We start from the raw sequence: 24,415 nt of genomic DNA, 5'->3' as shown, positions 1-24,415 counted from the left end.
GAAACGTAAAATCATACATATTCGGATAAATTTGCGAACCAATACGCAAGTCAGTTGTCGTTCGGTGACGACTTGACAAGTTTGATCAGCACTCCTTCTCCGGGAGGCTTGAATTTCAACGTTTTTTACTATGCAAGTGCCAAAATGATTATGATTGGTACATTACCCGTTAAGACCGAAAATAAGCGAAAGTAGGATTAAAAACTGAAATTTGACCATTTTGATCGATGAATCCGTAGTTTTTCAGTACAAATCCGTAGTGCGTAGTTTAGCCCAATAATCCGTAGGAACTACGGCGAATCCGTAGAAGTAAACAGGTCTGCAAGATATTATTGGGACAAATCTTCTGGCCAAATTTCATGAAGATCGGAAAATAAATGTGGCCCCTAGAGTGTAAACAAGGTTTTTCTATAGCCATATAAGTAAAAATGCACCGCCCCCTGGCAGCCATGTTTATTCAACCAAACGGCATCATTTTTTTTATCTCTTCCAAGATATTATCAGGATGAATCTTCTGACCAAGTTTCATGAAGATTGGACAGTAAATGTGGCCTCTAGAGTGTTAACAAGATTTTACTATAGCCATATAAGGAAAAACGTCCCGCCCCTTGGAAGCCATTTTTTTTTAAGGAAACATAATTATTTTCGAACTCATCCAAGACATCATTAAGACTTATGTTCTGACCAAGTTTCATGAAGATTGGATTATAAATGTGGACTCTAGAGTGTTAACAAGATTTTACTATAGCCATATAAGGAAAAATGCCCCGCCATTTGGCAGTCATGTTTTTCAAGCGAACATAACCATTTTCGAACTCATCCAAGATATCATTGAGACCAATCTTCTGACCAAATTTCATGAAGATTGGACAATAAATGTGGCCTCTAGAGAGTTAACAAGGCAAATGTTGACGCCTCACGACGGAACAGACAAAAAGTGATCACAAAAACTCACCATGAGCACGTTGTGTTCAGGTGAGCTAAAAATTGAATAACAAAATACATGACTGTCAACAGTAATAAAATTGCAGTACCGGTACTAGAAGAATATACCTATTTTGTTCAAGGTCAATAAGGTACAGAAAATAAAATAACATCAAAATTATGCAAACATGATATAATCATGTATCATAATGTAAAATGGTTTGCTTACAATTGCACAACAAATGTAATATGTTACAATCATTGTTAACAAGAATTGCTAACAAACTTCATAAATTGTATAAAAACTTCAGTTAAGAAACTCCATGTTCTTACTTCTAACAAAACTTAAAAGAATAAGCTGAAAATGCTGGTTTATTAAAGATTACATATGGACCTACAAGCATAAGCAGTATAAAATTTCATCTAAAATAGCTCTGGTCTGTGTAAATGGTACTGATAAACAATGGCAATATTTGATTATGGCTTGCATGTGGTATTCTTAGTGTTCCGCTTCGTTTACATTGGTAACCTTTTAATGGCGTGAATATGCAGTGCTGATTTTCATATACATAATGCATGGCAACAAAAATCTCTATAGTTTTGAAAGTATACATTAATGTACAAAACAATTGCAAAACATTTGCTAAATTTATTACAATTATTTAAAAGCCTGAATGTTGATACCTGCAAACTGACTAAACAAGGTTCGCGTCAATGTTTCTTCTGTTTCCCATTGGTATGGGACTCCGAGCTGGTACCGGGTTTCTTTTTATATGCCTGGATGTAGAAATTGGCAAACATAACGAGGAAGATGACAGCATAGGCGAGTATCCAGTACGCGAACAGGCGTGGGTAGCGACAGTCCTTCATCCAGAGGAGCTGCACTGAGTGGACCGTAACCAGGATAAACTGGATCTGGAATCACAAAAGAGTATTTACATCCAATGTTTTACGGATGGGTATTTACGTACTTGTACTATGTCGTTATTGTGTAGAGATTGTAGGTATAAGGTGAGTATTTGACAAGTATTGCACTAATATTTTTTCTTCGCTTGTTTTTCATCTTCATCTTTATCTTATAGTGAATAGGTTATGGCACATAAAATACCAAAGATGTTCAACTTTCTGAAGAAAGCACCAACATGTGTATGAAGCTTATTTAATATACCCTTAATAAGATAAGACGTGAGGACACGCTCTATCTGTCCGGGAACCTACTTTTAAACCAATTTCAAAAAGGGAGGTAACAACGGCTTTTCTGAGATTGAGATTTTCCTGAAATTGCTATATGTCACAATTATTGTGTTAAAATGATTTGAAAGTTTAAATAATGCAATATTATGAAAGAGAGGTGCGTGAACTGTTGAAATTGTATTGGTATTCATTGATGCATTACATGATAATCCTCCAAATTCGTTCTTGAAAGGGGAGATTATAAGTACATCACCTTTAGTACATATACAAACTTCTATAACATTAGAAGTAAATATATTTAATACCCGTATCATCTAGTATTTACCTTCATTTCAAATCTTTAGGTAAATCATTATATTAAACCTTATCTTGTCGGGCTAATTTGTATCAAAGAGATAATATTAATTAACTAAAGCACATTTTAATAAAGAGCATCGTGCTTGTTTTTGAATGATGGATTAAAATATCAAGAACAGAACAGAACATGTACATAGTTTATTATTGAATTAAATAACATATTAATTAATGTTAATTACACCATGTAATTGAAAGTATTTAAACATGTATATATGCGATGAGTATGCAATGATCTCAGAGCATAATTATAATTATGTTATATACACATATAATAATGATATCAAATTATTAAGAAGTAAACAATTAAATAGTCCTTACTTTTTCATTGTACATCTATTTATGTTCATATAAACAAGTTTAGATAGCATAAATAGTATGCCAAATAAACTTAATAGAATTCTTGTCAATTTATAATAATAAACTGATAAGCTGCTACATACATGTAAATTTAGTATTGTCATGATTGTAACCCAAACTTTTCTTGCAAAGAAATTTCATGGTGATTTGCTATGATTAAGCATGGCATGGATTTTATAAAACAGGCGACGCAGTACAAGAATCCTTTTCAGACCCCTGTCTTAACTGTAGATCAGCCACTGTATGCTATTGCAAAACAGATCCATTGGTTATGGCCAGAGGAATACCGTGAGAGAAAGTATTTTATAATGATGGGTGGACTACACATCGAGATGGCATTTTTGAAAGTCCTTGGTAAATGGTTATATGATAGTGGTTGGATTACAGCAATTACCACAGCTGGAGTAGCCACGGCTGGTAGAGCTGACAGCATTAAGAATGGTGTTAGTACTTCACGTGGTCAGTGGGCCCACCAAGTGATGGTAGCTGCTCTTTATATATTGAAGTGTAAAGCTTATAAAGAGTATACCGAAAGAGTCACAGATAGTGCTGAAAAGTAAGCAGTGGTCAGATATGATGGATAATTTCCACCCTCAATTTGCGTACTGGAAAAAAACAATGGAGATTGAAATACTGTTTTTACAGTTTATGAAATCTCAAAGGGAGGCTAATTACGAGATGTATGTAGAAATCCTAGGTAAGATGGTGCCATGGATGTTTGCAATGGACCATGTTCGTTATGCTCGTTGGCTGCCTGTCCATTCACAAGATTTAATTTAACTTATAGAAAGAAGTATCGATGTCAACGAAGAGTTCACAAGAGGATACTTTGTAACAAATAAAACTAAACACAGATTTTTAGCACTTGCTCACGACCAAATTCATGAGCGGCAGAATGCTATAGTAAAGGATGACGGTGGATACGTTGGACTAACCGAAAGTCCAGATGCACTTCGAAGATGGATGGTGTCTGCACCAGAAACATTACGCATTCTTATGTAAGCGAGTGATAATACAGACAATTCAGATGATACGAAACACCATTAGGAGAAGCAAACTAAACAAAAAAAGTTTCAGACTAAGGTACGCCAGCTAGTCGAAACAATAGATGATATGGGAAATCCCTTTGAAGAAGACACATCAGACCTTTATACACTTGACACAAAAGTTGTCATGTCTCCTGAGGTAATCATGTCAGTCAAGACAGCAGAATCAATTGGAAATGCTCAGTACGAATCTATGATTGTTGAACGTCTAAGCAACAATATGAAAGGTTTTTACGAGACAATAAAGAACAAGAGTTCCGCGGTCGGAGATGACCGCATTGAAGCCGGATTTTTTATTTAAATGACAGGAAAGTACCTTTCGTGTTTTTGTCAATGCAATACTTAAATTACTGAAATATTGTTCAAAGGTCAAAATGAAATGTAAGTACTTTTCAAGGCATGAGCAAACCTTGTGTTATGTTTTGAATGCATGCATATACATGAACAACAATAACATTTAAGGTCACAAATATGAACTTGAATTGACATATCAAGTTTGAAGACTCTAGGTCTAAGCATACCAAAGTATTAACAACTTTAACATATTTACATCCAAGGTCACAGTGACCTCGACCTTCAAATGAATGACCTTGAATGACCAGTGGTCATCTAAGTGTGCTTGCAAACCTTTACGTCAAGTTTGAGATTCTAGGTCCAAGCATACCAAAGTTACAACAATTTTAACATTTTAACATTTAAGTTCACAGTGACCTTGACCTTCAAATGAATGACATTGAAATGAATGACCTTGAAATGACCAGTGGTCATCTAAGTGTGCTTGCAAATCTTTACGTCAAGTTTGAGATTCTAGGTCCAAGCATACCAAAGTTACAACAATTTTAACATTTTAACATTTAAGTTCACAGTGACCTTGACCTTCAAATGAATGACATTGAAATGAATGACCTTGAAATGACCAGTGGTCATCTAAGTGTGCTTGCAAACCTTTACGTCAAGTTTGAGATTCTAGGTCCAAGCATACCAAAGTTATAACAATTTTAACATTTTAACATTGAAGGTCACAGTGACCTTGACCTTCAAATGAATGACATTGAAATGAGCAGTGGTGATCTTCTAGTACTGGCCAACCTTTATGTCAAGTTTGAAGACTCTAGGTACAAGCATACCAAAGTTATAACATGGAATAAGAACTTTAACATTTTTACCTACCAAAGTTATAAGAACTTTAACATTTTTACATTCAAGGTCACAGTGACCTTGACCTTAGAATGAATGACCTTGAAATGACCAGTGGTCATCTAAGTGTGCTTGCAAACCTTCATGTCAAGTTTGAAGACTCTATGTCCAAGCATACCAAAGTTATAACAATTTTAACATTTTAACATTTAAGGTCACAGTGACCTTGACCTTCAAATGAATGACATTGAAATGACCAGTGGTCATCTTCTAGTACTGGCCAATCTTTATTTCAAGTTTGAAGACTCTAGGTACAAGCATACCAAAGTATAACATGAAATAAGAACTTTAACATTTTTACATTCAAGGTCACAGTGACCTTGACCTTCAAATGAATGACCTTGAAATGTCCAGTGGTTACTTACTAGTTCTGGCCAACCTTCATGTCAAGTTTCAAGACTCTAGGTCCAAGCATACCAAAGTTATAACAACTTTAACATTTTTACATTCAAGGTCACAGTGACCTTGACCTTCAAATGAATGACCTTGAAATGTCCAGTGGTTACTTACTAGTTCTGGCCAACCTTCATGTCAAGTTTCAAGACTCTAGGTCCAAGCATACCAAAGTTATAACAACTTTAACATTTTTATATTGAAGGTCACAGTGACCTTCGCCTTCAAATGAATGACCTTGAAATGACCAGTGGTCATCTGTTAATCCTGGCCAACCTTCATGTCAAGTTTGAAGACTCTAGGTCCAAGCATACCAAAGTTATACCATGAAATAAGAACTTTAACATTTTTACATTCAAGGTCACAGTGACCTTGACCTTCAAATGAATGACCTTGAAATGACCAGTGGTTACTAACTAGTTATGGCCAACCTTCATGTCAAGTTTCAAGACTCTAGGTCCAAGCATACCAAAGTTATAACAACTTTAACATTTTTTATATTGAAGGTCACAGTGACCTTGACCTTCAAATGAATGACCTTGAAATGACCAGTGGTCATCTGTTAATCCTGGCCAACCTTCATGTCAAGTTTGAAGACTCTAGGTCCAAGCATACCAAAGTTATACCATGAAATAAGAACTTTAACATTTTCGAGCACGCCGCCACCCCGCCCGCCCCCCCCGCCCGCCCGACAACATCAATCTATAAGCCGAGATTTTTTCGAAAAAAATCCGGCTAAAAAATCGCTTCCCCTTTTTCAAACTGGGTCCAGAAAGAGAGAGGCAAAGGCATCAAAAGTTAAGAGTATACAAAGTGACATTCAATTATTTTCTAGAATGTATATTTTATGTCAGGTGAGAGACGGTGATTTAGGCACCTTTTTTGAACACGAAAACCATGCATGGCCCCCATCTATAGCAGAAAATAACAAGATGAGACTAGGTAGTAAAGCAGACCTACTGAAGTGTCTAGAAAGAAAAGATGAATCGCCAGAGATGAGTCCTCCTGTAGAGGTTAGCATAAAAGATGGTGCTGCGATTGTTTAGTCCCTGGATCCCAATAGGTCAGACAAGAGAGTTCTGACGTTCAGTGATTATGCATTGAAGCGTGTATTACCTTATATATCTAAGCAGCTAATGTCAGTCGACACGATCGATGTAGTATGGAATACTTACAGACCTGACAGCCTTAAAGTACATACTAGACACAGTCGAGGGACAGGTGATAGAATCAGAGTAAACGGATCGACTCGAATTCCTGCTAACTGGAAATCATTCTTAAGGGTTGATGAAAACAAAACAACACTTTACGAGTTTCAGGCAACACAAATTAGTCTTTTGAAAACACCACCAGGGAAGGTGGTTCTGACCACTTTTAGAGAGAATGTTTAAGTTGCTAACACCAGCACTGAGCCAGTGGAACCAGATATAAGCAATATCCAGCCTTGCAACCATGAGGACGCTGATTCTCGTATGATTTTGCATGCTGTGGATGGGTATAAACAAGGCTACAAGCGAGTAATGCTTCATGTAACTGACACAGATGTCTTAGTGCTAACGATTTACACCATCAGTCAGTTTGAAAATTGTGAACTGTGGCTAGCATTTGGACACGCCAAACATTTCAGGTACATACCAGCTCATTTGATAGCCACATGTCTTGGCAAAGATGTTTTGTTTGGTCTTTTATTTCTTCATGCATTGTCAGGATGCGATATCGTCTCTGCATTTGCAGGCATTGGTAAAAAGACGGCATTCACGCTATTCATTACGCTCCATCAACTTTTTCCAGTATTTAAATGTTGTCAAGTCCCTTACTGTCAGTGACAGATGATGATTTCAAAGTTGTGGAAGGATACATAATCTTATTGTACAGCAAAACCTCATCCAATGCATCTGTAAAAGAAGCTAGGAAGCATCTCTTTTCTCAAGGAAATAGACAGATTGAAAACATTCCACCTACCAGATGCGCACTTGTCCAGCATGTTAATAGGGCAGTGTATCAAGCAGGTCACGTTTGGGGTCAAGCCATGATTGCGAATCCTGAGTTGCCTAATCCTAGTGACTGGGGATGGATCAAGAACAATGACACTTGGGTTCCATTTTGGAGTTCTGTTCTGAGTTGTAGAGAGCTTATCAAATGCAACTGTAAAAAAACCTGCTCTGGTAGATGTAAATGCATCAAGGCAAATTTACTCGGTGCACAGTTGTGCCATTGTGAAGGCCTTTGTGTAAGAGAATAAGATACTTGCATAATACGAGTATATACCAAAAGTACTAGATACATTTAAGTATATCACTCTATTATAAATAGGTTTATATGATATGAATACCAGTACAATATCATTTAGTAGTAATAACCGAGTTTTAGCTCTTATCCCATATTTGTAAAAATAAATTACTGCCGTATAGAACTAATGGAATTATCTATAATACATTTCATGATATGTTTAGATAATACCGGCATACATGATAAACCAATAATAGGGCCTCATTCCGAGTTTTAATCTACTGATCATTTTAGTTGTGTATAATTATGCATTAAACATACATGAACAGACTATTGAATTATCATTGTTTAGGAGACAATTACTAATATCAAATATTACAAGAACCTCACCGAATTAAGATAACATAGTCAACACTGAAGTTGTTTAGACTTGATCAAGTTCATTTGTTAATTAGTTTGCTTGTTATTGAAACATAATTATTATATGTTATATCATGCATTTGATATGAACTGAAGTTTATGAATAGTTGTGAAAAAAATAATATTAGGTATTGTTTGGCTTAATCATGTTCTCATTTTACTCATACTCAGTATTGAAGCTAATATGCACTAAACAATTATTAGTATATTCCCATGAAGGGCCTCATATATGGCTTTAACCTTAATAATTAAATATGTAATACTTGTTATGAGATGTTAACAATGCCAAAATGATAAATTATTTTAAGATTTTTTATTCGTCCAGTGATTCAACATTATTTGTATTATTTGCATTACCAGAGAGGTATGACTTAAGTGTTCCCCATTAGGGACCTAATTAATTTTGGTGCAGGAATTGTTTAGTTTTGGATTTAAAAAGTTGTAGGACATTTATTAAGATCAATTTAGTTAAATATTATATGTAAGCTCAATAAGTGGACATTTTTAAGCATTAAATGTCTATGTAAACCATTATTTTAGATTTTTTCCCTTTTGGGGCCTCTTTTTTGTAATTTTACTCTGTTCTTAGTATAAAAATGTTTGATATATTAAATATTGATACATTTTTAGATAAAGAAACAATAGTAAATGACAAAAATATGTATTGTTTTTGTTTTCTATCCTGTTGCTCAAAAATAAAAAATAGGCCCCCTTTTGGTGCCTCATTTTAGGGCATAGAGAGTTATCCAATCGCGTGTCCTCACATCTTATTTAATTCAGCATACCTTAAAATGGCTATATACAAAGTTTCATGCTTTCTTCACAAAGTTGAACATCTTTTTCCTATAACCTATAGACTATTATACCTTAAATTATATTGATACACTTTTTTTCACCATTATGGGAATAAGGACGAGGCTCTATGAATTCATTAAAAGTGCATTGTTTTGACATAAATGGGAAACTAGTGCTGTTTGTTTCTTCACTAACAAATAAGTAAAAATCTACACTACAATGTTTTCCAATATAATATTTATTAAGTTCAAACGTATCGAGTTGGATAGATAAATGAACTAAATGTTGATTTTTGTTTTTATTTTTTAAACCTTCCATTTGGAATTCTAGACAGTCATCAAATACGGGAATATACTTTCTGAGATTAGGAATAGGACTGTCTTATTTCCCCAACTAATAATTGACACATAAAATACCCACTGTTATACAATAATTATTTCTAAAATAAGGCTTCTTTGGGGACATGACCTGTATTGAAATCACAAGATAATCATTAACTAATTTATGAAACTCTCTCCAGCATCATTGTCCTTCAAAATAGTCATAAGTATTGACACAGAACTTACAATCTGCATCTTGGTCATGTATTTTTTCCACCAGAGGTATTTCTGGTATCTGGGTCCCAGGGCGGCCATGAAGTAGTAAGTGTACATGACCAGGTGGATGAAGGAGTTCAGCAGGGCGTGGAACGTACCAAAACCTCCTGCAAACACACACATATAAAGTGTCAATAGAATTGTGATAACTAACAGGTTGCACTTATTTGACTCTCTTTTTGTTTTGCTTAAAGACAAAGTATTTTGCACAGAAACAGTGCTATGCTATTTGCGCCTATCAGTATCTTAGGGTTGAAAGTGAAGTCTTTAAACACTGGAATCTACTAAGAAAGGCTCATAATACAGTATGATTTTCACATACTCAAAATGGGTATATGAGTGGTAAAGGGTTAACTTGTGAATATTAACTCTTTCAGTGCTGGAACCGAATTTTAAAGGCCTTTGCAAACAGTTTGGATCCAGATGAGACGCCACAGAACATGGCGTCTCATCAGGATCCAAACTGTTTTCTATTCTGATAGTAGTCTTTGAAAAAAAATCGAAGAAAATGCTAATTTTAGAAATTCAGCAGACGACATTTTAGCAGACGACAAATTTCCCAGCATGCAAAGGGCTAAAGTTTGGCAAGTTCTTGTTACTCAATTTGTTTTGCTCCAGGTACTTGGAAGTTTAGACAGTTTTTTGTGATTTACTCATGTACATTACAATTTTCACAGCATTACATCACTACTTCACATACTATTATTTTGCATCTTCACTCTATGTTGTATGCTTTTTTCAGACCCTCTACTTCTATAAATTCTGTAAATTCTATTAGGGATTGCACCAATGTGAACATTTTGAAAAACAAAGAGTAAGAAATGGTAAGTCTTACGAATTATCTGGAATTTATGAAACTTCTATGGCTGCAACTTTGAAAGTTATAAAACAATAATAACATATGCATTTCTTCCGAATTTTCATAAATGCAAGCACTAAAGATAGCAAGGTTGATCTTTAAAAACAAGACTATAAGCCATGAACTAAATCACTTATAAGGATTGGACATGCATGCACAGAAAAGGGTTACATTTAATCCCCTTCAACATTTTACAAATTAGGAAATTGGAATTCACACAAAATGTAAATACATTCTCAACTTTTCTGATAGTTGATTTTCAAGAGAAAGAACTGCTTATGACTATCAATCATTTCATAACTGTTCGTCTTTCAAATGTATGGCAATTTAACACCTTGGGCACAGTATTAATATTATACATATTTTTGTTTGTGTTATCTCAGTATCTCCCATACTGATGCCTTACCTGGTACAAATCTGACCCCAAACCACCATGAGGCAGGCATGATGGCGTGATGGAAGACATGGAGAAAGGAGCACTGGTTAAACTTCTTCCTCATCACAAAGAAGATCTAAAAGGAATATACATCATCAGGCATAGAAAGCAGTTGAGTGATTTGGGAGAACAAAGGGGATGACTCACCTGAGACCCCAAGGAATTTACATCTTCTTAGCAGGTACTTTTCACAAAGATTCACACAAAGGCAAACTGCCAGGCCTCATTGAAGCCATGGTTGTTATAGAAAGAAACCATATCTCACTTGTCAGAGAAATCAACAGAACAAATATTCACGGAACGTTTTCTGCAGGTTGCACAAACAAATAAGATTTCCAGTGTTCACAAGCTTTTATTTACCTACTGTCCTTATTTGTTTTACCTCAAATTACCTAGTCCTAAATTAATTTGACAACTCATTGGGTACAATGTTCTTGACAAGTTTCATGAAGATTTTGCACTAAATGTCCTCCAGAGTGCTTGTCTTTTATTTGACCAAGTGACCTTTACTTTTTATCCCAGGTTAGCTCTCAAGTGTTCACAAGCTTTAGTTTTAACCAGACCTAGTGACCTAGTTTTTTACCCCACCTGAACCAGTTTCCAACTAGAAATGGCGCGGCAGAGGCCGAAGCGTATCCCCACGCCGCATGTTTGACCCAGGGGGCGCCCCAGGGTTGATAATGGGGCCATGCATAGTTGAGATTGACTGTATTGTCGTAAGACATGTTCAGTATCAATTTGAAGTAAATCGGTGTAGAAATGAAGAATTTATAGTTAAAGGCAAGTTTGGGTGGGTGTGGTCTAAGTGGGCGAGGGCGCCCCAGGGTTGGTAATGGGGCCATGCATAGTTGAGATTGACCGTATTGTCATAAGAGATGTTCAGTATTAATTTGAAGTAAATCGGTGTAGAAATGAAGAAGTTATAGTAAAAGGCAATTTTGGGTGGGCGTGGTCTATGTGGGCCGGGCACCCCAGGGTTGGTTATGGGGCCATGCATAGTTGAGATTTACTGTATTGTCATAAGAGATGTTCAGTATCAATTTGAAGTAAATCGGTGTAGAAATGAAGAAGTTAATGTAAAATAATATAAAACAAGAGCACCGCATAACGGGTGCCACGCTCGGCTGCCAAACCTTGTCAGAATTTTTTGTTTGTTTTAGAGGTCACAATAGGATGCACAATGGACAAAAGGTGATCACAAAAGCATGTCGTGTGCATGATGTGCAGGTGAGCTAAACATACAAAAACGTTTTATAATATCATGCAAAAATTGTTTACTACAAGTGCTATAAATCAACAGTAGTTTTCTATGTTTATGCTTTCAAAATGATTGATATTAATAATCCATCAATGAAGAGGTCATCAATACATGACCTCTCAAGGGACACATCTTTCATTATTGATGCCAAATAAATAGCGAAAATTACATAGATCTGTTGTTGTTTAAATAGACAATAAATCATGTACTTACAGTATCCAGTAATTCTATGAACTTTGACATGTAAAACCACCAGCATACATTGGCCATCTGAAATTTTTACAATATTCTCAAAAATAATTCAGAAGGTCAAAAAAAATCCTTGCTGAAATTTCACCTGGAACTCTAAAAAGAAATACAACAATTTTCATATGATACATTATCAATGAAGAAACATCAACCATTTTAACTTCGTACTTTTTTAAGATATAAGAGGACAAAAAGAGTTACACACGTAACTGAGACCGGACCCAAGAAACTTAACTGTTCTGAGCAGGTACTGTTTAACAAAAGCAAATTTGTTAAATTGATATCCCCCGCCAATATGCTTCTGGACACAAAAGTGTTATATTTGACACTCAAAAAAGCATTTTTCAAGATACAAAGGGCCATAACTCCCTTATTAACAGATGGTGCACAATGACATTTGGCGTGCATCATCCTCTTATCCATATATATACTCATACCAAGTTTCAATGAAATCCGCCAAAGCACTTCCAAGACATGGCTACGGACGGACGGAAAGACTGACGGACAGACAATGCCAAAACAATATCCCTCTACCTATGGCTGGGGATAAAAAGCCCAAACACCTGGCAGCCATGTTTGTAAACAAACAAAAGGTACTTTGAAGTTAACAGCTCAACCCAGATATCATAACAACGCTACTATCATCATAAGTTTTAATATGAGCTGAATACAAATGTGGTTTGAAGTGTGTTCAAATGGTTTTACTACAACCATTCAGGATAAGAGCAGCACCTCATGGAAGTCATATTTTTCATAAGACTGGAATCACATCTCACTTATCAAAGAAATCATTAGAAATCAGCTTGAAAATTCATAAATAATTGCCTCAAATAAATGTTTTGAAGCTTTTTCTTTAAAAGGCGCTAGTGATCGAGATGACCGGTCAAGAAATTTATCCTAGATGATTTTATAAATGTTGTGACCAAGTTAGTGTGGCATCTAAGATGCTGTTCCTTAAATTTGACCTAGTGACCCTTTTTTATCCTACATGGCCCCGTTCAAAGCTGGGCTGTGATAACATTTTGAAAAAATTTATGTTCCCTAATATGCAAAAGCAAGGAATTTACAAATACTATATATCAATCGGGTGTTCAAAACAAGTAGAGTGTAAAAAAAAGGTTGCTACATTATTTATTGAAAAACCTAAGAGAACTTCATTACAAGAAAGCATCAAGCATTTCTAATATTCAAAGTAGCAAGCATTTCTAGCATTTCAAGTATCAAGCATTTCTAACATTTAAAGTATCATGTTTTGCCTACAATTTCAAGTAACAAGCATTTCTACGATATAAAGTAGCAAGCATTTATACTATTTAAAGTATCACACATTTTTACCAATTACAGTATCATGCATTTCTACGATTTCCTAACAAAGATCTACCACACTACATACTGCATGTTACTCACCCGTAAGGCTTTGGGAGAATTGGAGTAGTCGACCTCCTCACAGCCAAATGAATACCCCGTGAACCAGCCCGCCACTCCAAACTGGAAATAGCACGTATACAGTGGATAATAAACATAGCACAAGGGCCATGATAGCCCATACACCCTCACCTGAGTTTACTGACACCTATTGATGAAGACTTGACCAGTTTATCAAGTTCTTGAACACACATATACCAGATTGAAAGATGGCCTTCACTTTGTCAAGATAGATGTCTGATTATGTTTCATCAATGCTGTCTCATAAATGTGGCCTTAGAATGGCAACATGATTTCTCAGATTGGACTTGGGGTTGTATTCCAGAAGCATCTTAAGTTAAATTGTATTCTTATCGTTAAATTGTGAAATGTTCTTAACTGTTTCATTTCCTATTGCAATAGTTTGGCATCAAGAATTACATCAAAATAACATCATTATCTCAATATTATTTTAGAAATACCAAAAGAACCATGAGATTCCTTAACTAGTAAAGAAATAAAAGACATTGTTATTTTGAACTCAAGTGAAATTATTTAAGGAATGACATAAGACGTTTCTGGAATACCACCCCTGGTGATCTAGTGTTTTGAGACATAACTGACCTAGTGTCATCGAAATTGAGGGATAAATTTGGCATTCAGAGTATTAGAGTACAGTAGTTACAAGGTTTATCTTAGTTTTTAATCAAAGACTTTGACATTTGATTGCATGTGACCTACATTCCAGCTTGGCCTAGAAAATGTCAAGATTATCATTTTGACCAAGTGTTATTTATATTGGGCCATAAATTTGGCCTCTAGAGTGGTACACAATTTTTATAGGCATTGTCTAAATAAACACTTTGACCAAGTTTCATCAAGATTATATGAACAAGAGATGTGTTTGTCAGAAAAACAATGCCCCCTATTGCGCCGCTTTGAAATTATTTTTTTTGACCTTTGACCTTGGAGGATGACCTTGACCTTAAACTTCCACCACACAAAATGTGCAGCTTTGTGAGAACGCCGCTTTGAATTTTTTTTTTTTTTTTTACCTTTGACCTTGAAGGATGACCTTGACCTTGAACTTCCACCACTCAAAATGTGCAGCTTCATGATAACGCCGCTTTGACTTTTTTTTTTTTTACCTTTGACCTTGAAGGATGACCTTGACCTTGAAGGATAACCTTGAACTTCCACCACTCAAAATGTGCAGCTTCATGAGAACGCCGCTATGAATTTTTAATTTTTTTTTTACCTTTGACCTTGAAGGATGACCTTGACCTTGAACTTCCACTACTCAAAATGTGCAGCTTCATGAGATACACATGCATGTCAAATATCAAGTTGCTATCTTCAATATTGAAAAAGTTATGGCCAATGTTAAAGTTTTCGGACGGACAGACGCCATATATTTGACATTAGACCTTGAAGGATGACCTTCACCTTCACCTTTCACCACTCAAAATGTTCAGCTCCATGAGATACATGCATGCCAAATATCAAGTTGCTATCTTCAATATTGAAAAAGTTATGGCCAATGTCAGACATCACTGACAACCAAGGCCTGTGGTTTAAAAGAGATCATAGCCAGAGTTGATCATGTATCTATGGACATAATTCCACAGGTATGTAATCAAAGAAATTATATTATTTAAAAAAAACTTTGAAAAATCAATCATTTGGGTTAAAAATAATCAAAATAATAAATCTGTACAGAAACTGTGAAAAGAACTTCAATTCTTGGTAAGGAAATATATAATATGAGATTTATAATTATATAAATTACTTCCCTTGAAAATAATTGTCTGTAACAAATCTCTATGTTTAGTAGCAAATAATTAAAAGCCACTACCGTGACTGTAGATTCACCACTCAAAATGTGCAGCTCCATGAGATACACATGCATGCCAAATATTTAAAGTGGCTATGTTAAATATTTAATAATTTTCTCCCTTTTTAAATCTGTATTTTTTACCGTAGACTGTGAAGGATGACCTTGACCTTCTACCACAATGTGTTTGTCAGAAACACAATGCCGCCTACTGCACTGCTTTGATTTATTTAACAAAAATATAGACGTGGGCAGGTAAGATAACTATGTCCATTTAAAGCTTATTACTTCCCTTGACTTTGTTTTTTCGACCCTAGACCTTGAAGGATGATGTAAACCTTCAAATTTTACCACTCAAAATGTGAAGCTCCATGACATACGCATGCATGCCAAATATCAAGGTGCTATCTTCAATATTTAAAAAGTTATGGCCAATGTTAAAGTTTTTTCGGACAGACTGACATACTGACTGACGGACAGTTCAACTGCTATATGCCACCCTACCGGGGGGCATAAAAAGTTATGGCCAATGTTAAAGTTTTTTTCGGACGGACAAACAGACTGACTGACATACTGACGGACAGTTCAACTGCTATATGCCATCCTACCGTGGGGATAAAAATGTGTCCTCTAAAGTGGTAACAGCTAAACGTTGACAACTTAAACAGCACACCAGACACCACACAACCATGGAAGCTGGACATAGGAGGATCACCATAGCCCACCATCAGCACTTTGTGCTCATGTAAGCTAAAACAGTCAGGTTCAACATGAACAAATCCCAGGAAAACTACAAAAGGGTGCTTCAGCGTAGTCATAGTATTAATGATGTTTTTGAATAACAAGACAGGTGTCCATAAGGCATGGATACCACCAATTTGCATTTTTGGCTCAAAAAAACCCACAATATGTAACGTCAAAAACAACCCAAATGTGACTTTTAACCTCTATGTGTGACTTTAACCTTTGAGGTAGGGAGATGTGGGATACAAACAACACTTATCTCCTGTTGGTGGTCATTTGGGGAGATTTATTTAAAAATTGCTTGATGAATAAAAAAATAACAGTCAAAACAACCTGTTTTATGGTAAAGTTTATTTGATATCTCAAAGTGTGCCCTTGACCTTTGAGTAAGGGAGACAAGTGCTGCCTGCAACACATCATCTAATGATGGTTTTTATTTGTTCTAACTTATTGTAAAATTGACAAACAGTGTGTCTGCTACATCATATAGGTTCCATTCAAAATCAATATGTTTGCAAACAGCTTTTGTTACTGATTCAAAGCCACAATGACTTAATAAAGAATTCAAATAAATAGAAGAATAACATACATGTTACTATACCTCTACAAAACAAAATGTGGAGAGTAGAACCATGACAAAGTTGTAAGCAAGCATGACGTTCCTCAAACCAAGTGGCTGCCTGTCTTTCATGATCCATGGACCAAGCTTGATGATAATCACATACAGAATGCAGATGACTATGCTTGGAAGCGGTGATGACATCATGAACCAGTCATCCACCCTTGGATCTGGAAGGAAACCATTTGTATATTTGTACACATAGATAGACGCTGGCATTTAAATCTTTCCCGCTCAGAAGCAAAGTGAAAATGGCTTTATGCAACCAGGATAAAACCAGAACAGCCTGCCTGTTACTCGCAGTTTGCTTAGGTCTGATGCTGTTTGCTGCTCATCAGTACCTAAGGGTCCAAAATACAGCCTTTAAAACTTGAATCTAGAAAGATATGCCTTTAATTAATTTTCTAAATCTGGCCTACAAATGCATGCATATCTGAGTGGAAAAGTAAAACAGATTTGTTCAAACGGATCTGTGTTTTACAACTAACAATTTAAATTCATCCCCATTTATTGCAAGGATAAATGTCCATTCAGCTCAATTTACCAACAATACCGTATTATAACCTGTGCCTTTTCAGGCTTTTGAAAAAGCACAAACAAAAAGATGAAGGGAAATCAGTCTAGCTAAAATATAGTACCAATCTAGAACAAATTGCAAAACAATTTATTTTAGTAATATTTGTACACTAAAAATTTGTTGTTGATCTGAACAAAAATCCTCATCTGCTGCTCCTTCCATTATAAAAGCAAATCCATGTGATAAAAGATCGCTGTGATTCAACTCTGGATAGCAGAAAATTATCCTATATTTGGTATCAGAGCATTTAAGTAAAATCTGTGACCTGCAAACAATGTGTTCTTACTGAATTTTGAATGTTATTGTAAATGACTACTTATAAAGCTGACCAAGTAAATGTGTAGCAAACTTTAAATGATAAATATGATTTAAACCTCCAAAAAGCTTCCATCATGGGTAAATTAAACCTTAGCCCACCACTCAAAATATGCAAGTAACCTGATTGGTCTATTACAGAATTCATTTATTGCAGTCAGAGACATGCATTTAAAATTTATTTAAAACTTACAAACAGTATAATATATTAAACAAGGCCTGTTTGTAAAACATGCATGCCCCCCTTATGGGCTCTCCGTTGTAGTGACAGCCATTGTGTGAATATGTTTTTTGTCACTGTGACCTTGACCTTTGACCTAGTGACCTGAAAATCAATAGGGGTCATCTGCCAGTCATGATCAATGTACCTATGAAGTTTCATGATCCTACATAAGCGTTCTTGAGTTATCATCAGGAAACCATTTTACTATTTCAGGTCATCGTGACCTTGACCTTTGACCTAGTGACCTGAAAATCAATGGGGGTCATCTGCGAGTCATGATCTTTCTACCTATCAAGTTTCATGATCCTAGGAATAAGCGTTCTTCAATTATCATCCGGAAACCATTTTACTATTTCGCGTCACTGTGAACTTGACCTTTGACCTAGTGACCTCAAAATCGATAGGGGTCATCTGCGAGTCATGATCAATGTACCTATGAAGTTTCATGATCATAGGCATAAGCGTTCTTGAGTTATCATCCGGAAACCATTTTATTATTTCGGGTCACCATGACCTTGACCTTTGACCTAGTGACCTCAAAATCAATAGGGGTCATCTGCAAGTCATTATCAATGTACCTATGAAGTTTCATGATCGTAGCCATTAGCATTCTTGAGTTATCATCCAGAAACCATTTAACTTTTTCAGGTCACCGTGACCTTGACCTTTGATATAGTGACCTGAAAATCAATAGGGGTCAACTGCGAGTCATGATCAATCTACCTATCAAGTTTCATGATCCTAGGCAAAAGCGTTCTTGAGTTATCATCGGGAAACCATTTTACTATTTCGGGTCACCGTGACCTTGACCTTTGACCGAGTGACCTCAAAATCAATAGGGGTCATCTCTGAGTCATGATCAATGTACCTATGAAGTTTCATGATCCTAGACATAAGCGTTCTTGAGTTATCATCCGGAAACCATTTTACTATTTCGGGTCACCGTGACCTTGACCTTTGACCTTGTGACCTGAAAATCAATAGGGGTCATCTGCCAGCCATTATCAATCTACCTACGAAGTTTCATGATCCTAGGCATAAGCGTTCTTGAGTTATCATCCGGAAACCATTTTACTATTTCGGGTCACATGAACTTGACCTTTGACCTAGTGACATGAAAATCAATAGGGGTCATCTGCGAGTCATGATTAATCTACCTATCAAGTTTCATGATCCTAGGCCTAAGCGGTCTTGAGTTATCATCCGGAAACCATTTTACTATTTCGGGTCACCGTGACCTTTGACCTAGTGACCTCAAAATCAATAGGATTCATCTTCGAGTCATGATCAATGTACCTATGAAGTTTCATGATCCTAGGCCCAAGCGTTCTTGAGTTATCATCCGGAAACCACCTGGTGGACGTACCAACCGACCGACAGACCGACATGAGCAAAGCAATATACCACCTCTTCTTCGAAGGGGAGCATAATAACAAGATTACATAAATGCATCGATCCACACGATCTGAATTGGTAACCTTTTCTTTAAAGCACATGACCCAGACTTCAGCTAAGATTTAGCATAGAGGAAAATTCTAACTAAGTTTCATCAAGCTGAGTCCTAAATGTGGCCTCAAGAGTGGTAGCAAGTTTTTTTCTGAGATTTGACCTGGTTTTTTAATGCACACCCAGATTAATACTTCTTTTTCCAAGATTAACATTCACCTTGATTGAGAAATAAATGGGGCCTTTTCAGCAAAACAAAGTTTTTCTAGGATTTTACATGGTGACCTAGTTTTTGGACAAATGTGACCCAAATTCTATCTCAGACAAGTTATATCCCAGCAGCCAATTGTCTGAATCTTGATAACTTATCAAGCGCATAATTTTCTGTTTACTTCAATTTTAAGATATCTTTTTTTGGTGATTGTATAAACAAATAGATATTCAAACAGGTGCACGTTTTGGATACATATTTTTATAAGATGTAGCCAAGGTATTTGACTTTGGTTATCTTTATCCCAAAAAGGTTATCTTTTGGATTGCGTTAAGTTTGCGTTAAGATTGCTAAGTGGTAATAAACTATAGATTGACAATGCACTCCACACGCCGACAGATGCCTGTAAAAAGGTCATCAATATAGCAAAAACTACAACAACAATATGCATACCTTTCTTGGCAAAAACTTCATCATAAAAATGAACTGCCTTTGTGTAAAACCCATCCATGGTTGTGGTTTAAATTTATCTGAAAGAAAAAGAAAAAACATTACACTTAACAGGGGTGAGATTCAAATTTTGGGAAAAAAAAAGTTCTCAGCAGGTATCAAACTATATATAACCGAATCATTTCACAACACTGTATCTTCTGGAGCAGTTTAGAATAGTTCATAATTAAGATGAAAGTACACATTATTTCAAATAAATTGCTGGTAAATAATGACATTTTTAATTTATTTTATACTTGCCAAATCATTATACATAGTAAGTAAAATACTAACTGCAGCTTCTGTAAATGATTTTTTTTACATTCAAGCGAGCATATCCCCATTCCACCAGAATTTAGTATAAACAAGCAAATTTGTTGAATTGATATCCCCCGCCATTATACTTCTGGACATAAAAGTTTTCTGGACTGATGGACTATGCCAACATGCATCATCCTCTTATCCATATATATACTCATACCAAGTTTCAATTAAATACATCAAAGCACTTCAAAGATATGGCTCCGGACACACGCAAAAAGCATTTTTTCAAGATACAAAGGGCCATAACTCCGTTATTATCAGATGGTGTACAATGCCATTTGGCGTGCATCATCCTCTTATCCATATATATACTCATACCAAGTTTCAAGGAAATCTGCCAAAGCACTTCCAAGATATGGCTCCTTACACAAAAGTGCCGGATGGACGGACGGAAAGACGGACGGACGAATGAACAGACAACGCCAAAACAGTATCCCTCCGCCTATGGCGGGGGATAAAAATTGTCACTGAAAGGACATTTGTCATTTTTATATGGTGACTTAGTATATACATGCATGTTACCATTATTAAACCTTGATCTAGATATTGTAAAGATAAACATTCTTTCCAAGATAGACATTCAGGCCAAGTTTAAGAAAGATTAAGTCATAAAGCTGGCCACATTAACGTGGACAAATGGTTTTTATAAGAATTGACATGGTGAACTAGTTTTTGGACGCCCATGACCGATATTCCAACTTGGAATATTCCAACCATTTCACTGTAAAGATTTACAGTGTTACCAAGTTTCATTTAAAATTTATGAAAAATGTAGCCTCCAGAGTTGCAACAAGCTAAGTACATGAAAGAGGGATATAGGGAGACCACATATGTTTACCATGAGCACTTTGTGCTCAGGACAGGTGAGCAAATAACAGGGCTTTCTCTCATCATTTTGTGAGTGAGAACTACCTATTGGGAATCCTAATTTACTTTAAATTGAGAAACAAATAATTTTTTCATGAACAAATTTGGAATTATTGGTGATAAGCTTTAGCAGCAGCGTGTCTAACCGTTGTATCGGCACTCTTAATGAATACATACGAATTTTTGAAGTGAACAAATACAAATACATGCATATGTTCTATGTCAATCTATAGTGAAATGTGTATTCATGGACATAACAAGGAAAACTGCATTTAAATCGGCAATGTTTTGACAAAATACTGGCTAGACATAGCTCCTGTAGTAATCTGTTTCATGTACGATTGTCTCATAGCATCAGCCCTTTTGATTGGTTGCTAAGATTTGTTACTATGCGCATGTGCTTGTTCTAAAAAAAGTAACTTATTAGAAAAATGAAACTCTTGCTAATGTTGTTCTTAAAATATTTTTACATTTTATTTAAAATAAGCGGCATATAAAACATTTGATAATAAATATACATTTGAAATAAACATGACCACCAAACACCAGAAATCATGAGAATGATCATCATTATAGTCATGGATAACCATCAAATAAATTATAACTTCTAAAAATTGAAAATACATCAAATTTCCAGCATTCTTGAAGGTTTTTAGTTAAAGGCATGATACTATGAGGAGGACCGATACTATGACTCCATTGGTCATTGTCAGCTCGGGTACTACTTACATGTACCCTGGGTACTGTTAAGTATACTTACATGTACCCCAGGTACGGTAAATATACTTAAACGTACCCGGGAATTTTAACACTAAATCTGTTGTTGTCTGTTATTTTTTTTTAAATTTATTATGTTCACATGTATGCCCGTTTCTGTTAAATGGCATCAATATTATCAGAACTCATACCCAATAAAACATGTTGATGCATTTTTTTTAAAGAGAAGTTTGTTTACAGGTTTTTTTTCCCACTTTTTGGGAAGATAGCCCACGGCTTTGGAATTGGGAATTTTATCGGCATTTTCATGAAATTGGGAAAATTCATTCATTAGCCTTTTTTTCTCCACACGAAAAGTCCACTAATTAGGGAAATACTAAATTTGATATAACACTTTATAATCATTAAAATTAAAAGAACAAACTCATAAAATACTTTGTTAGATGTAATTGAATTAAAATTGAGATAAAATACGCATAAGACACTTCTTTCTAAAAAAAAAAAAAAAAAAAAAAATTTTTTTTTTATTTTTTTTTTGAAAATTGGGAATTTTTTGCCACATTTTGGGAAAAAAGTATACTTTTTGGGATTGGGAACATAGCCGAATTTCGGCTATAAAATCGGGCCAAAAAAAAACCCTGGTTTAAGATAAACAAAATGGTTTTACTGTTATCGGCAGCCCGTTTTAAGACATCAGATTTTGGGCGGGAATACATGCTAGTATACTTAAAAGAGTACCTGGGGTACATGTAAGTAGTATCCAAGCTGACAATGACCAGTCGAGCAATACTATGAGAGTAAGGACTACACTCGAAATACAAAAACATATCATAACAATGGATATTGCAACTTCAAAGCTATTTCTTGACTAATAGTTTCTATTACTCAACAGCATAAAATCATGATGGATTGGAAATGTTTAAACTGGAAAAAAGGGTTCCTTTTGGCTATTAGGAAAAAGAACAATAATGGCTAAAAAAACAGCCAGAACCCTGTAAATATTTTTTAAAAATCTCACTGCTGTAACACATTTATCAATTTTAATCCAGTAAATGTATAGGCATTTTAATTTTGTATCAAATTAAAAAAAAATCATAAGACATCCTTTACAAAAATCGAGCTGTGCTACACAGGACCCTGGGGCATTAATTTTAACTCCTCAATATGTAAGACCATTAGTCATTTCATGATTTGACTTTATATTATCAAAATCTATTGATATCCCAGTGTCTGGCTACAATCTCCGAGTTTCTTGAAGACTGAGGCAGTATGTCGGAAAGGAAATTTTACGGAGTCTGGTGTTTTAAGTGAAAAAACTTCATAAGTTTATGAGTATGTACGCGATTGCAGGGGTACGATTTGCTCATGGTTACAGTATACTTAATAACTGTTTCATGTAGGGATGTACTCTTGAAAAAAATATCATAGTCAATGCGAAGGCATGTTGTACACTTTAAACTATTGTTTTGGCTTTATCTTTTGGGGAAAGAAGCAGGGCATAAACAGGTGCTCACTACTTAATACCTGAACTTAAAGACTTAAGTAAAACATTGCCCTGAAAAAGGTTACATTCCACTAGAAAACGGCCAGAAAAAAATGTAAAAACAGTCGATTTTTAATGTTGACACGTTCTTTCTTGGTTCGTACATGACATATCTTTTTAATTGCATAAATCGACTACGCTTAGAATGGCCTTTGAGAAAAGGTATGGTTATGGGGGTCTCTATGTGCAAAATGTTGCATTTATTTTCGCCTAAAGATGTCGCTTTTACATTGAATTATATAGGGAAACTATTTAGTATATTGTGACCTCATGTGACTTTGTGAGACATTGTGTTACCAGATCTAATTCCATTGTATCATCTATTTCTATATCGCAACTTCAAGGCCAATTAAAACCCAACTTATGTAAATTTAGTTTATTATTTGGCGGAATTTACCCTCTGAATGACAGGATAATTAGCACCACGCCTGTTCTGGAGACTCTCGCCGGTCTCTTACCGTCAAGAATCTGGACCAATCGATAAGTGGGAACCGTATCAGGTCGTTCGCCTTAGATATGTATTCGCCCTGGGTTGGTTCGCCTTCAGTCCGTTAAACTATGTTAGAATATGTAAGTATTTTTGTGATTTTATTTAAAGATAATTATGTTGTTATATGCAACTGGATGCATTTTCTGTCTTACATTTAATAAAATTAACGTGGATTGAACTATGTATCGTTTCACACGTATAATGTATGCTTTCTCATTGCGAACGAAACATTGTGCGAACAGATAAGGCGAATCTTAATCGGGGCGAACTGCAATAGTTAAATGGGAACCAGTCAATCCGGA

At 35.5% G+C, this 24,415-nt stretch overlaps 1 protein-coding gene across 2 annotated transcripts; it reads right to left on the bottom strand.

The window, feature by feature from the left end:
* Positions 1-251: 251 nt before the first annotated feature.
* On the bottom strand, positions 252-24,192 carry LOC127877887 (elongation of very long chain fatty acids protein 7-like). 2 transcript variants are annotated; one of them, XM_052424208.1, is made up of 8 exons: positions 24,082-24,192; positions 20,137-20,213; positions 16,894-17,081; positions 13,718-13,798; positions 12,275-12,331; positions 10,774-10,879; positions 9,479-9,615; positions 252-1,839 (listed from the first exon to the last, which is right to left on the bottom strand). In XM_052424208.1, exons 2-8 carry the CDS (start codon positions 20,192-20,194, stop codon positions 1,636-1,638), a joined length of 831 nt encoding a protein of 276 aa, XP_052280168.1. In that variant the 5' UTR covers positions 20,195-20,213; positions 24,082-24,192; the 3' UTR covers positions 252-1,635. The 2 variants fall into 2 exon arrangements, with proteins under 2 accessions (XP_052280168.1, XP_052280167.1); XM_052424207.1 differs by having other exon boundaries at positions 253-1,839; positions 24,021-24,165.
* Between the last annotated feature and the right edge of the window lie 223 nt (positions 24,193-24,415).

This window comes from Dreissena polymorpha, chromosome 4 (genome assembly GCF_020536995.1).
Source record: "Dreissena polymorpha isolate Duluth1 chromosome 4, UMN_Dpol_1.0, whole genome shotgun sequence".
NCBI classification, from domain to species: domain Eukaryota; kingdom Metazoa; phylum Mollusca; class Bivalvia; order Myida; family Dreissenidae; genus Dreissena; species Dreissena polymorpha.
This window is presented reverse-complemented; position numbering and strand designations above follow the sequence as displayed.

What these genes read in the sequence shown, in the direction of transcription:
- LOC127877887 (XM_052424208.1), bottom strand. Translation starts at nt 20,194, where the DNA reads ATGGATGGGTTTTACACAAAGGCAGTTCATTTTTATGATGAAGTTTTT. An exon ending in TCATAGAATTACTGGATACT is followed by an intron (nt 10,880 to 12,274) that starts GTAAGTACATGA and finishes TATTCCTTTTAG; the next exon opens with ATCTTCTTTGTGATGAGGAA. An exon ending in ACATGACCAAGATGCAGATT is followed by an intron (nt 1,840 to 9,478) that starts GTAAGTTCTGTG and finishes TTGTGATTCCAG; the next exon opens with ATCCAGTTTATCCTGGTTAC.